The 14,162-nt window shown below is 40.2% G+C and overlaps 1 protein-coding gene across 1 annotated transcript in view; it reads left to right on the top strand.

Annotated features, from left to right (window-relative positions):
• LOC133577650 (uncharacterized) overlaps positions 1 to 14,162 on the top strand; it is a 117,966-nt gene that overhangs the window by 98,401 nt on the left and 5,403 nt on the right. Inside the window, exons 48-60 of the mRNA XM_061931618.1 lie at positions 132 to 239; positions 1,328 to 1,435; positions 3,884 to 3,937; positions 4,026 to 4,088; positions 4,164 to 4,217; positions 4,290 to 4,325; positions 4,419 to 4,436; positions 4,519 to 4,554; positions 5,483 to 5,509; positions 5,585 to 5,635; positions 5,714 to 5,891; positions 11,954 to 12,063; positions 12,135 to 12,356. Coding sequence (XP_061787602.1) covers positions 132 to 239; positions 1,328 to 1,435; positions 3,884 to 3,937; positions 4,026 to 4,088; positions 4,164 to 4,217; positions 4,290 to 4,325; positions 4,419 to 4,436; positions 4,519 to 4,554; positions 5,483 to 5,509; positions 5,585 to 5,635; positions 5,714 to 5,891; positions 11,954 to 12,063; positions 12,135 to 12,356 — 1,065 coding nt within the window. The remainder of the gene's footprint in view (positions 1 to 131; positions 240 to 1,327; positions 1,436 to 3,883; positions 3,938 to 4,025; positions 4,089 to 4,163; positions 4,218 to 4,289; positions 4,326 to 4,418; positions 4,437 to 4,518; positions 4,555 to 5,482; positions 5,510 to 5,584; positions 5,636 to 5,713; positions 5,892 to 11,953; positions 12,064 to 12,134; positions 12,357 to 14,162) is intronic.

Below are 14,162 nucleotides of genomic sequence, written 5' to 3' on the forward strand. Positions count from 1 at the left end.
TATATTTATATTCATAAATATTCACTATTACAAGTGACCCTCTGAGGGCATAACTCACCTTAATGAAAACGAGTTTGACGCCCCTGACCTAGTAGCTCTTTTCTTATCTAACTGATTCATTGCACACCCAGGGAGAGCATGGAGACGACGGAGACTTTGGCGTCCCCGGCAAAGCTGGCGGTCGTGGAAAGCCGGGTGTTCCAGGACTTCCAGGAGACCAAGGTGTCTATGGACCAAAGGTAAGATCCACTTACTATGATCTCAGATGCTTGTGTAAGCACACATATTACAGTTTTTTCCAATTGCTTACACACTAAATTTAAAATTTTTACACAGTTAACAAAGTCTACACACAGTAAACAAAACCACTGCGCAGATTTGCCTAATATTAGGCATAGATTCTGCCTTACAGTTTTTGCGAAATATTACACACAGTGCTTTACACACACCTTCCCATCTTGCACACATATAAGGATTGTGATACACGCATCTTCACATCTTGCACACAGATAACGATTGTGATACACCCATTTTCCCACTTTACACACACACTAGGATTGTAATACACACATCTTTATTTCCAGATTTTTTTTCAAACCTTGCTGTTGCCTAAATCTGCACATGTAGCCTATACTCTATGCTGTAATTTTCATTTATCTCCAGATTTTTTTTCCAAACCTTTTTACTTGTCTCAGATTTTAATTTGTACTGCATGTCATTGTTGACTACTGTGATATGTTATTTTACCTGACTGTGGTAAAAATAAATATTTGCAGTTTGCAGCATCATTGTTGAGCAGTTCTTGAAAAGATTACAGGATATTTTTACTTTCTCTTTACGTCCTTACATATAAGCCCACTTCAAAGTAAATAATGACGATTGCTGTTAATTTGTCAATATATTTTAATAAGTTACAGTAATCATTCATCACATACTGTAAGCTAAAAGGGTCGGGCAAAATGCCCCAAACATGTGATTTCTAATAGTAAAATAGGTTTTTTTTTACAAATGGGTTTTGTATTTATCACTGTTCTGGGTAACTCACTTCAATAGTGTCTCATCATTTGAAGTCTGTGTGAGTGAGATGACAATAAAACTGTATTTTTACAAATGCTTGCTTTATTTTGATGAATGGGCATATATTTTGACCGAAGTGTGTCATTTTGCAAATAATCTAGGAATTAAGAAAATTGAATGTGGTGTTTGGAAAAGTGTGTAAATCCTTTTGAAAAAAGACACACAGTTAGTAAAATTGTGTGTAAGCAAATGGAAAAAACTGTAACTCAACAATATAAACGAGTATTGAGGAATCCTTTGGTCTCTACAGGGTGACCGAGGTCTAAGAGGACAGAGTGGACCTCCAGGCAAAAGAGGCTTCAGAGGAGGGATGGGACTTCCAGGGTCGCAGGGAGATCGAGGACCGAAAGGACAACCTGTGAGTGTCCTTATTCGAGGCAAACATTCGCATACTGACAGACACTGGGAGGTATACCGTTAGGGATGGGTACCGAATTCAGTAGTTTTTTGTCACCGACTGAATCATAAAATCCATTGGTGCCATGTTAAGGTACCTGAGTTGCGTGTGACGTCACGTCTAGTTGCAGACTCAGGGATATTAAACATCCATCCATCCATCCATTTTCTACCGCTTATTCCCTTTGGGGTCGCGGGGGGCGCTGGAGCCTATCTCAGCTACAATCGGGCGGAAGGCGGGGTACACCCTGGACAAGTCGCCACCTCATCGCAGGGCGGATATTAAACAATAATAATGATAACTGCAGTAAAACTCCCAACGGGTAGTATTACTGTTTTAAATTACAATTTTCTAAAAACTGTGATTAATAACTGCACTTTGATAACTCATGGACTGACTGGCACTGGCTTGCTAGCTTAAATTCTAACATGAAAACAAGAAACATTAACATACTTCCCCATTAAGAAACAACATACCTCAATTTAAACTTGTATAAACACATTACTGTTTGAACAACTAAGATATTAAATTGTGTAATTTAACCTATAAGCTGTGCTTTTAGAACACAGAATGACTGATACGAGAAATATGCGATGGAGGCGGGTTTTTTTTTTTGAATTAGGACAACCAAATATTGGAATGCCCACCAGAAATAATAAATAATAATAGATTGTATTTGCAAAGCAAGTGCTTAAGTACAAACCAATATTAAAGACAATAAAAGCTTAGCAATTTAAAATGTTGGTCACAATACTGGGATATAAATTACATAACATTACTTCCCTATCACTCCAGCAGCACTGAGAGCCATACTTGCCAACCTTGAGACCTCCGATTTCGGGAGGTGGGGGGTGAGGGGCGTGGTTGGGGCGGGGGCGTGGTTAAGAGGGGAGGAGTATATTTACAGCTAGAATTCACCAAGTCAAGTATTTCATATATATACTGTGTATATATATATATATATATATATATATATATATATATATATATATATATATATATATATGTATATATATATATACAGTATATATATATATATATATATATATATATATATATATATATATATATATATATACATATACAGTATATATATATATATATATATATATATATACATATATATATACAGTATATATATATATATATATATATATATGTGTGTGTATATATATATATGTGTGTGTATATATATATATATATATATACATATATATATATCTACATATATATGTATATATATGTATGTGTGGGAAAAAAATCACAAGACTATTTCTATATATGTATATATATATATATATATATATATATATATATATATATATATATATATATATATAAGAAATACTTGACTTTCAGTGAATTCTAGCTATAAATATATTTTTTTAATTATATATATATATATATATATATATATATATATATATATATATATATATATATATATATATATATATATATATAAAAGAAATACTTGAATTTCAGTGTTCATTTATTTACACATATATACACACACTCATCTACTCATTGTTGAGTTAAGGGTTGAATTGTCCATCCTTGTTCTATTCTCTGTCACTATTTTTCTAACCATGCTGAACACCCTCTCTGATGATGCATTCTGCTTCGTCTCCTTGTTGTGTGCGCAGTTGTGCACTGCACTCTCTAAAAGCCGTAGATGTTATGGTCACATATGCATGTACAGTAAATGGCAGTATTGTCCTGTTAAGAGTGTCACAACATTGCTGTTTACGGCAGACGAACTGCTTTACGGTAGACGAAAACGTGACTGCTGTTGTTGTGTGTTGTTACCGCGCTGGGAGGACGTTAATGAAACTGCCTAACAATAAACCCACATAAGAAACCAAGAACTCGCCCTCGATCATTCTACAGTTATAACGTGATTGGGCAGGCACGTTGTATATATTGTGGGAAAGCGGACTCAGGTCTGCATGGAGCTGGAGGGGGCGTGACCTCCAGCTCCGCCTGAATTTCGGGAGATTTTCGGGAAAAGATTTGTCCCGGGAGGTTTTCGGGAGAGGCGCTGAATTTCGGGAGTCTCCCGGAAAATCCAGGAGGGTTGTCAAGTATGCTGAGAGTAGACTCATCCAAACTGCCGCTTGGTAATGTTACAATTTTCAATGCCAACAAAGCAATTGGCTCAGAAATGTAACTATAAAACAAGATATAACAACTAGACAGAAGTTATCATAATCAGCTCATTTTTAAATGTTTAAAAAAAAAAAAAAAGTACCGAACATTGTTACCATTCCCAGGTAACGGGAATTGGTACCGTATCGGTTCAAATGTGATCATTTACATATACATTTACATATACCCATTCCTACATATTACATGAATACCAGTGCCAAGACTGATGTGGGACAGTAGTAATGCTGAATTGTCGTCCAGGGTGATGTTGGAGAATCTGGATTTCCGGGGATATTTGGTGTTTTTGGTCCAAAGGTAAGGTAGTGTTACTATGGGATGTCCATGTCGCCTCACTTTTATTAACCTACTAGTGTCTTAAATTATGAGTCTCTGCTGCTTTCAGGGTCCTCCTGGAGACTTTGGTCCAAAGGGCATTCGAGGACCAAAGGGTCCCATAGGAAGCATGGCAAGAACCTTATTACTAATCTTAAATGTTCAAGTCTTTTTTTTCTTGTTCATCTCACTGCTTGTGTCCATTCAGGGCAGAGGAGGAGTTATAGGCCCCGCAGGAATAATTGGCCCCAATGGAAGAGCGGTATGTCCTACTCATGAAGACACTCTGTTTTCACTGTTGGTCCTCAGCTGACTGCTTTCTGTTTGTTTACAGGGTCCCAGAGGGGAGAAAGGCAACCGTGGAGCCATGGTAATTATTCCCACCATCTTAATTAAAAATCTTAATTGTGTGCGTGTGAAACATTCAACACTAAAAACATGTGTTTTGTGTCTCCAAAAACAGGGAGTACAAGGACCTAGGGTATGTTTAGCATGATTGTGTCCTCTGTTTTCACGTCTTTTAGCACATTAGCTCACCTGGCATGCCTGTTTCTCTTCTTCAGGGATCCCCCGGACCACGTGGACGCCCTGGACCTCCAGTAAGATTTCTATTTACTAACTCAAGTGTTTTTCAACCTTTTTTGAGCCAAGGCACATTTTTTGCGTTGAAAAAATCCAGAGGCACACCACTCAGTTGACAGCAAAAAGTTGTTGTCGCAATTGTTGGATATGACTTTAAACCATAACCAAGCATGCATCAATATAGCTCTTGTCTCAAAGTAGGTGTACTGTCACCACCTGTCACATCACGACGTGACTTATTTTGAGTTATTTGCTGTTTTCCTGTGTGTAGTGTTTTATTTCTTGTCTTGCGCTTCTATTTTGGTGGCTTTTTCTCTTTTTTGGGTATTTTCCTGTAGCAGTTTCATGTCTTCCTTTGAGCGATATTTCCCGCATCTACTTTGTTTTAGCACTCAAGAATATTTCAGTTGTTTTTATCCTTCTTTGTGGGGACATTGTTGATTGTCATGTCATGTTCGGTTGTACATTGTGGACGCCGTCTTTGCTCCACAGTAAGTCTTTGCTGTCGTCCAGCATTCTGTTTTTGTTTACTTTGTAGCCAGTTCAGTTTTAGTTTTGTTCTGCATAGCCTTCTCTAAGCTTCAATGCCTTTTCTTAGGGGCCCTCACCTTTTGTTTATTTTTGGTTTAAGCATTAGACACAATTTTACCTGCACCCTGCCTCCCGCTGTTTCAGACATCTACAAAGCAATTAGCACCGGCTGCCACCTCCTGATGTGGAAGAGTATTACTCTGCCGAGCTCTAGACAACACAGACACTCAACAACAACACATAATTTGCAGACTATAATTACTGGTTTGAAAAAAATATTTGTAACCCAAATAGGTGAAATTAGACAATCTCCCACGGCACACCAGACTGTATCTCACGGCACAGTGGTTGAAAAACACTGTACTAACTAATAGAACGTGTGACTGTTATTCATTATCTTTTGCTTCCTCCTAGGGCCTCCCTCGTGTTCCTCCGTCTTTTGTAAGGCCTAAAAAAAACGTAACGTTTAGTCCACAAGTAAGAGAACAAACCCTAAAGTTGTGTGTCTTCCTTCAGAAAGAGGATGGTCTTTTGTTTATGGATCCACACAGCCAGCTCAGGAGTGAGGTTGGTTTTGAACAACTCCTGGGTGTTTGTGTCTTCTTCCGAGCAGTAGCGAGGACTCACAAGGTGTATCTCCTCTAGTCTCCCAAGAATAAGATGGTGATGGACCTGCCCATGCTGGACCAGGGCGCAGAGATCTTTAAGACCCTCCACTACCTCAGTAACCTGATCCATAGCCTGAAGAACCCACTGGGCACCAGGGACAACCCTGCCCGCATTTGTAGGGACCTGCGCAGCTGTGAACACAAGCTAAACGATGGTAAGCAGAAAAACAATTGGTGAGTCAATTCAAATATTGATAGTATCGATACAAAAGTTAGTATCAGTATCGTACTGCTACTCAGTCTTTATATACCTCGATGTATTGTTTACAAACTCAAGGGATAAGTTGTTGGTCTTGGGGGGGCTTGTGGACAAAAAAACAAATAATTTGAATAAGAGCCAATTTCTTTTAATTATGTTGCACCAACCAACAAAATGGAATCATTCTATTATTTTGCTGACATTGCCTAATATTGTTGTATGTATGTGCAGTAAACCCTGGTTTAATCGCTGGTAATTGGTTCCAACTACAAAACACAGTGAGCCGCATGGTCTCGCTATATCATCCGGGATGTTGAGTTGTGGTGAAAGTCAAGTAAAAATGAGATGGCTGATGGCGATCACCAGTGTCCATATTCCATACGGTCGTAGCGAAACAAAACAAAAAACAACTACTGTAGCAAACAAAGCTACCAGAGTGTGGACGAAAGGCCAGTCAGCGTGGTAAAGAGAGCTTAATTTGCATATAACAACTCCGCCTCTCAAAACCAAGAGTTTTTGAAGGAAGCCAAAAATGGGCTTGAAGATAAGTGTTTACTGCGAAATTTTGACCAAAGAACTATCATTACATGGACCACCTCTGTGTGTCGCCAAAGTATCCACAGCCTGCTGAAACGTATGTACGTCAGCCATGAAGTTGACGTGAAGCAGCGTACATTTCCACGTCAATGTTCCTCTTGATACATCTCATCTTTGCCCTAAAAAAAGGTGAATGGCAGGTTTTTGTGCGTACGCAAGCTTGTTACATGAGGTAGTAGGGTTGTCTCAATACCAATATTTTGGTACCGGTACTGGTACCAAAATGTATTTCGATACTTTTTGATACTTTTCTAAATAAAGGGGACCACAAAAAATTAATTTAACAAAAAATCTTACGGTACATTAAATATATGTTTTACTTATTGCAATCGAAGAACAATTTTGTCCTTAAATAAAATAGTGAACATACTAGAAAACTTGTCTTTTAGTAGTAAGTAAGCAAACAAATGCTCCTAATTTGTGTGCTGATGTATGCAGTAACATATTATGTCACTTCTCAATCTATTATTTTGTCAAAATTATAAAGGACAAGCTGTAAAAATTTAGTATTAATCTACCGTATTTTCTGCACTATAAAGCGCACCTAAAAACTTCAAATTTTCTCAAAAGCTGACAGTGCGCCTTATAATCCAGTCCGCCTTATATATGGACCAATATTGAGCCACAGCAGGTCTCGCAACTACGGGATGCATAACATAACCCCAGCCTCTACTGTAGCGTCTATTCTATGCGCCTTATAATGCGGTGTGCCTTATATACGTATGAACAAAGTTTGAAAATAGTCCATTAATTGAAGGTGCGCTTTATAATCCGGTGCGCCTTATAGTGCGGAAAATACGGTACTTGTTCATTTACTGTTAATATCTGCTTATTTTCCGTTTTAGCATGTTCTATCTACACTTCTGTTAAAATGTAATAGTCACTTATTATTCTGTTGTTTGATACTTTACATTAGTTTTGGATGATGCCACAAATTTAGGTATCGATCCAATACCAAGTAGTTACAGGATCATACATTGGTCATATTTAAAGTCCTCATGTGTCCAGGGATGTATTTCCTGGGTTTATGAATATAATATGATTTTTTTTTTTTTTTTAAAGAAAAAATATTCTGCGACGATAAAAAAATATTGATGTACTTGGTATCATTACAGTGGATGTCAGGTGCAGATCCACCCATGGCATTTGTTTACATTGTGACGCTGGTGAGCTATCGTATCCTCCTACGGTGTGTAGTGAAGCATGTTTAGCTATTCCTTGTCCTGCAGGGATGATACTTGTAAAAAACTCACTTTATTTGTTGCCATGGAGGCGAGGATTAGTGATTTAGAAAAAGCTAAAACACTGCCGATTCCGGCTGGACATTAGCCGCTAACTAGCTAGCCATGTTTTAAAGCACCTCTTCCTTTGAGCGTTTCAGTGTTATAGCTTCACCTTTATCGTTAGTTTTAAAGCCAAAATTTATCCATTCTCACTTTTCTGTCTACACCATCACCGTAGATCGCTAGCTACCGGTCGATCGCGGAGGGTGTGTCAATCGATCGCCAACCAGGTATTAAAAAAATAGTCCTAAAAATTAGCGATCATCAATCTCCACTAAGACATCACTTTAGTCACTTGATTGACATTTGCGGCACCCAAGGCTCTTGTGAAATGACGCTGGTTGCAGCGAGCTCAGTATTAAGAAAAAAAACGACTGTCAGGAAGGCGAGAAACACTTTCTTTTCAACAGACTCTCGCGCTGCGTACATGCCGTCAAAAGCTTAAAGACCGACCGCATAGTTCCTGTCTTCACAATAAAAGTGCTGCTCCAACCTGCCTGCGCTAACAAAATAACAGTCTCAGAAAGTTACCACACACAAGCTAGCAAGCTACGGAGATTGCCGTCAATGTATTTCTTGTAAAGTGTATAAAAATGAGTATGGAAGCTGGACATATAAGATGCTAAAAAACCAACCACTTTCATGTGGTGTTGGACAGAAAGGAGGACTTTTTTTCACCTCCACAATGTCAATTCGAAAATGTGGAAGTTATCAGCAATACTGTGAAACCTGTCTGATTCCAGTCAATGCAAGTCATCAGATTAAGGTAATACACCAACTTATATTTGTGTCTTCATGAAAGAAAGGAATTTGCATGTTATGATTATGATTTGAGTTTATTTCAAACATGCATACAATTACAACATGATACATGTCAAAAAAAAATGTCTATTTAAAAAATAAATACAAATTATAGATATATACATATAAATATTATATATATATATATATATATATATATATATATATATATGTATGTATGTATGTGTATATATATATATATATATATATATATATATATATATATATATTTATATATATATATATATATATATATATATATATATATATATATATATATATATATATATATATATATATGTATGTGTGGGAAAAAAAATCACAAGACTATTTCATCTCTACAGGCCTGTTTCATGAGGGGGGGTACCCTCAATCGTCAGGAGATTTTAATGGGAGCATTCGCATACCATGGTTTATATAGGGCACAGAGTGGGTGGGTACAGGCTGGCCTAGGGGCGTGGTGATTGGTTCATGTGTTACCTAGGAGGTGTTTCCGTCTATGGCGGCATGTTGTTACAATTTCGCTGCGCTTGTTGAGGGATGACAGGTCTGGACGGTAGATAATAAACAGTTTCTCTTTCAAGCATAGGTTGCATCTTTTATTACCACTATTGTAAGGTGTGCTGGATGCAAGAATTTGCCATGTTATTGAATATTCAACATTATTGTCTTTGAGGTCCCAAATGTGTTTGCTGAGTTCTGTGGTATTTCGCAGGTTTTTGTTCCTGAAAGAAGCCTTGTGGTTGTTCCATCTGGTTTTGAATTCACCCTCGGTTAATCCTACATATGTGTCGGATGTGTTAATGTCCTTGCGTATTACCTTAGATTGGTAGACAACTGATGTTTGTAAGCATCCCCCGTTGAGGGGGCAATCAGGTTTCTTTCGACAGTTACATGCTTTGTTGGTTTTGGAGTCGTTCTGACTGGGGGTCGACGGCTCATTTGCAATTGTTTTGTTGTGGTTTGAGATGATTTGTCGTATATTGTTCATGCAGCTGTAGCTCAATTTGATGTTGTTCTTGTTGAATACTTTTCTTAGGTTGTTGTCTTTGGGAAAGTGTTTGTCAATCAGGTTGAGGAATTTGTGTCCAATGTTCGTTGAGACGTTTTTGCTGTATGGGGGGTTGTACCAGATGATGCCGTTTCGTTTTCTCTTCTTTTTTGGCTGGTTTCCTGGCGTGGGTTCATAGGTGAGGATGAAATTGTATCCGCTTTCATCAAGGGCTTTTTGGTACGGGGGGGTTGCTTGGTCAAATTCAGCTTTGCTAGATGACAGCATCGATAGCCTTTTATTGATTCCGGTAGGTATTCTTTTCGTGGTGGTGGGTGGATGGTTGCTGTCATGGTGCACGTATTGGAGTGTTGTGTTGGGTTTCGTGAATGGTTGGTAGCTGTTATTTCTCAGGTTGAAAGTGACGTCAAGGAAGTTGACGGTTTGCTTGTTGGCTTCAATCGTGATCCGTAGGCCGTTCTCATTTGACGTCACTATGGGAAGTTTTGACGGAGCAAAAACGTGTGAACTCGTTGGGAGTTTCCTCCTCTCCCAGCTCGCTAGCCTCAATCTGAACCTTGGTATTTACCGTGATGACGGACTGGCAGTGTGTCGCGCCTCGCCAAGGAGCAGCGAGAATACCAAGAAGCGCATATGCCAAATTTTCAAAGAGAACGGCCTACGGATCACGATTGAAGCCAACAAGCAAACCGTCAACTTCCTTGACGTCACTTTCAACCTGAGAAATAACAGCTACCAACCATTCACGAAACCCAACACAACACTCCAATACGTGCACCATGACAGCAACCATCCACCCACCACCACGAAAAGAATACCTACCGGAATCAATAAAAGGCTATCGATGCTGTCATCTAGCAAAGCTGAATTTGACCAAGCAACCCCCCCGTACCAAAAAGCCCTTGATGAAAGCGGATACAATTTCACCCTCACCTATGAACCCACGCCAGGAAACCAGCCAAAAAAGAAGAGAAAACGAAACGGCATCATCTGGTACAACTCCCCATACAGCAAAAATGTCTCAACGAACATTGGACACAAATTCCTCAACCTGATTGACAAACACTTTCCCAAAGACAACAACCTAAGAAAAGTATTCAACAAGAACAACATCAAATTGAGCTACAGCTGCATGAACAATATACGACAAATCATCTCAAACCACAACAAAACAATTGCAAATGAGCCGTCGACCCCCAGTCAGAACGACTCCAAAACCAACAAAGCATGTAACTGTCGAAAGAAACCTGATTGCCCCCTCAACGGGGGATGCTTACAAACATCAGTTGTCTACCAATCTAAGGTAATACGCAAGGACATTAACACATCCGACACATATGTAGGATTAACCGAGGGTGAATTCAAAACCAGATGGAACAACCACAAGGCTTCTTTCAGGAACAAAAACCTGCGAAATACCACAGAACTCAGCAAACACATTTGGGACCTCAAAGACCATAATGTTGAATATTCAATAACATGGCAAATTCTTGCATCCAGCACACCTTACAATAGTGGTAATAAAAGATGCAACCTATGCTTGAAAGAGAAACTGTTTATTATCTACCGTCCAGACCTGTCATCCCTCAACAAGCGCAGCGAAATTGTAACAACATGCCGCCATAGACGGAAACACCTCCTAGGTAACACATGAACCAATCACCACGCCCCTAGGCCAGCCTGTACCCACCCACTCTGTGCCCTATATAAACCATGGTATGCGAATGCTCCCATTAAAATCTCCTGACGATTGAGGGTACCCCCCTCATGAAACAGGCCTGTAGAGATGAAATAGTCTTGTGATTTTTTTTCCCACACATACCGGTACATATATTGCGCTCTACTACGGTATCGAGCACTATTTTTTGGATAACCTTATTCAGACATATATATATATATATATATATATATATATATATATATATATATATATATATATATATATATATATATATATATATATATATATACATATACTATATAAAGATGAGGTAGATCACCACGACTTGGTCATTTGAAAAGTAGCTTGCCTGCTGAAAAAGTGTGGGCACTCCTGTGTCTGCTTGTAAGTACTCCGTGATTGTGCACTGCCGAACATGCTCCTCTGCTTCTAAAACCAGCAATGTCACGACGTGACAACGACGTGCTGTCATGCCTGTAAAAAAAATATATGGCGAACCGGTACTTTTCAAACAGAGTATAGTACCGTTTTTGATTCCTTATTACCACAATACTATACTAGTACCGGTATACCGTACAACCCTCTGAGGTAGTGTCAAATATTTTTGTGTTTGGCCGCCAAAGTAACTGTTTGATTTTTTTCAGGCACTTATTGGATTGACCCTAACCTTGGTTGCTGGTCCGATACAATCGAAGTGTCCTGCAACTTTACGGGTGGTGGGCAGACGTGCCTGAAACCCGTAACTGTAGCCAAGGTACTCAAGACATCAAATACTTCAGTACTCATGTGTATGTGATGTAACGCCCGAGTTTGTGTGCCATGCAGCCCACGGTGAGCGTTGGCCGGGTCCAGATGAACTTCCTGCACCTGCTGAGCTCCGAGGCGGTACAGCATGTCACCATCCACTGCCTCAACGTCTCCGTCTGGACATCGGACCGAGATCTGACACCATCGCGGGAAACTTCTGTGCGATTCAAGGCCTGGACCGGCGAGGTGTTTGAGGCAGGAGGAGAGCTGGAGCCCGAGGTGGTGGAGGACTCTTGCTGGGTACGTCTTTATGTTCACAGTCTCAATCATTGATTTACTATAGGTTTGCGTGTACTAAAACACGTGCAAACTTAATAGCTCATGCAAAGCTGATCTACTAAACGTGTGCAAAGCGGATTACGTCTGTTAAGTGAGTAGAATAAGGCAAGCAATCCATTTCACGTCTCTGTCTTCATGAATATGCAAAATATATGCTGATCATCAAAACGCCCACAATACTGGGAGGAGAAAATGCGAATATAATTATTTAGCACACGCAATGTGATTTATCAACACTCATCACCGTTTTGCGAGCACTATTTTGTGTTTTATTAAGCACGTGTCAGAAGGATGTACAAACTGACAGTTCCACACATGGCTGCAGGATCGGTGTTTCCGCTGTACAGACAGGTAGGACAGAGAATCCTCCGTCCTACGTGTACGTTTCAACATATTTGGACGGTCAGAAATAAAAAATATTTGTCAATTCAGCAATTTCCTTTTAGAATTTTATAGCTGCTGGAGTATTTATAGGGGCTGAGTAAAAATAATTTAATTGATGCGTTTTGCTGTCTGACCTTTTTTTAAATGCCATTCGTTTTTTTTTTTAGGAAATAAAATATATCTCCTACACCAGGAGTATACCAACTGTCATAGTTGTTTTGTTTTGTTTTGATTTTGTTTAGGCTACACATATGTAGCCTATACATATATGTGAATATATTAATGTGTGTGTGTGTGTGTGTGTGTGTGTGTGTGTGTGTGTGTGTGTGTGTGTGTGTGTGTGTGTGTGTGTGTGTGTGTGTGTGTGTGTGTGTGTGTGTGTGTGTGTGTGTCTATATATGTATGTATGTATGTATGCATGCATGCATGTGTGTATGTATGTATGTATGTATGTCTGTATGCATTTATGTATGTATGTATTAGAGATGCGCGGTTTGCGGGCACAACCGCGGAGTCCGCGGATTATCCGCGGATCGGGCGGATGAAATTTAAAAAAATAAGATTTTATCCGCGTGCGGGTCGGGTCGGGCGGATCAATTAGATATTTTTTTTTTTTTTTTTTTTTTTGCGGGTGGCAGTTAAACCAATTCGGAAATATATATGTTGTTACCCACATACGAAAAACGAGCAGGCACCTGCTGCATATGCCACAACAGAAGAAAAAAAAAGAAAAGAGATGGACACTTTTACGGAGCGGAGAAGGGACGCCTCGCCGGGGTCCGGGACCGAGGCCCCTTCCCCCGAGAGGGCCCCACCGGGAGCCGTAGCTGAGGCGATCCGCGAGAAGGGCCCGACGCACGTCCAGGGTCACTACCGCGCCCACCGCACCGACACCCCGCCTCGTCCGCCTTCGCCGCGGCCGGCGTCACGCGCAGCAGGTAAGCAGCTTACCTGCCCGCCACCCCCGTGGCCGGGGGCTCGTAACATGGGTCACTCCGCGCGCTCCGCCCGCGCAGCTTACCTGCCCGCCACCCCTGTTGCCGGGGGCGCGTAACAGGGGTCACTCCGCGCGCAGTGCGCTCAGCGCGGCTCCCATATGATTGCGCACTGGTGTGTGTCTGGGTCGTGACAGCGTGGCACGCGAAAGACTGTACTGCATTGGATCAGTCTCCTTTCTTTAACAGGCAAAAGCTTTATAACCTCACCATACCTGCCAACTTTTGAAATCAGAAAAACCTAGTAGCCAGGGTCCAAGGGCCGCAGGCCCCGGTAGGTCCAGGACAAAGTCCTGGTGGAGGGTTCAGGGCTTCGCCCCCCGACGCAAAATGATTATTAGCATTCAGACAGGTTAAAATGTTGCTAAAACCATCACTTTTCTATCAG

The sequence above is a fragment of the Nerophis lumbriciformis genome, linkage group LG39 (assembly GCF_033978685.3).
Source record: "Nerophis lumbriciformis linkage group LG39, RoL_Nlum_v2.1, whole genome shotgun sequence".
Lineage (NCBI taxonomy): Eukaryota > Metazoa > Chordata > Actinopteri > Syngnathiformes > Syngnathidae > Nerophis > Nerophis lumbriciformis.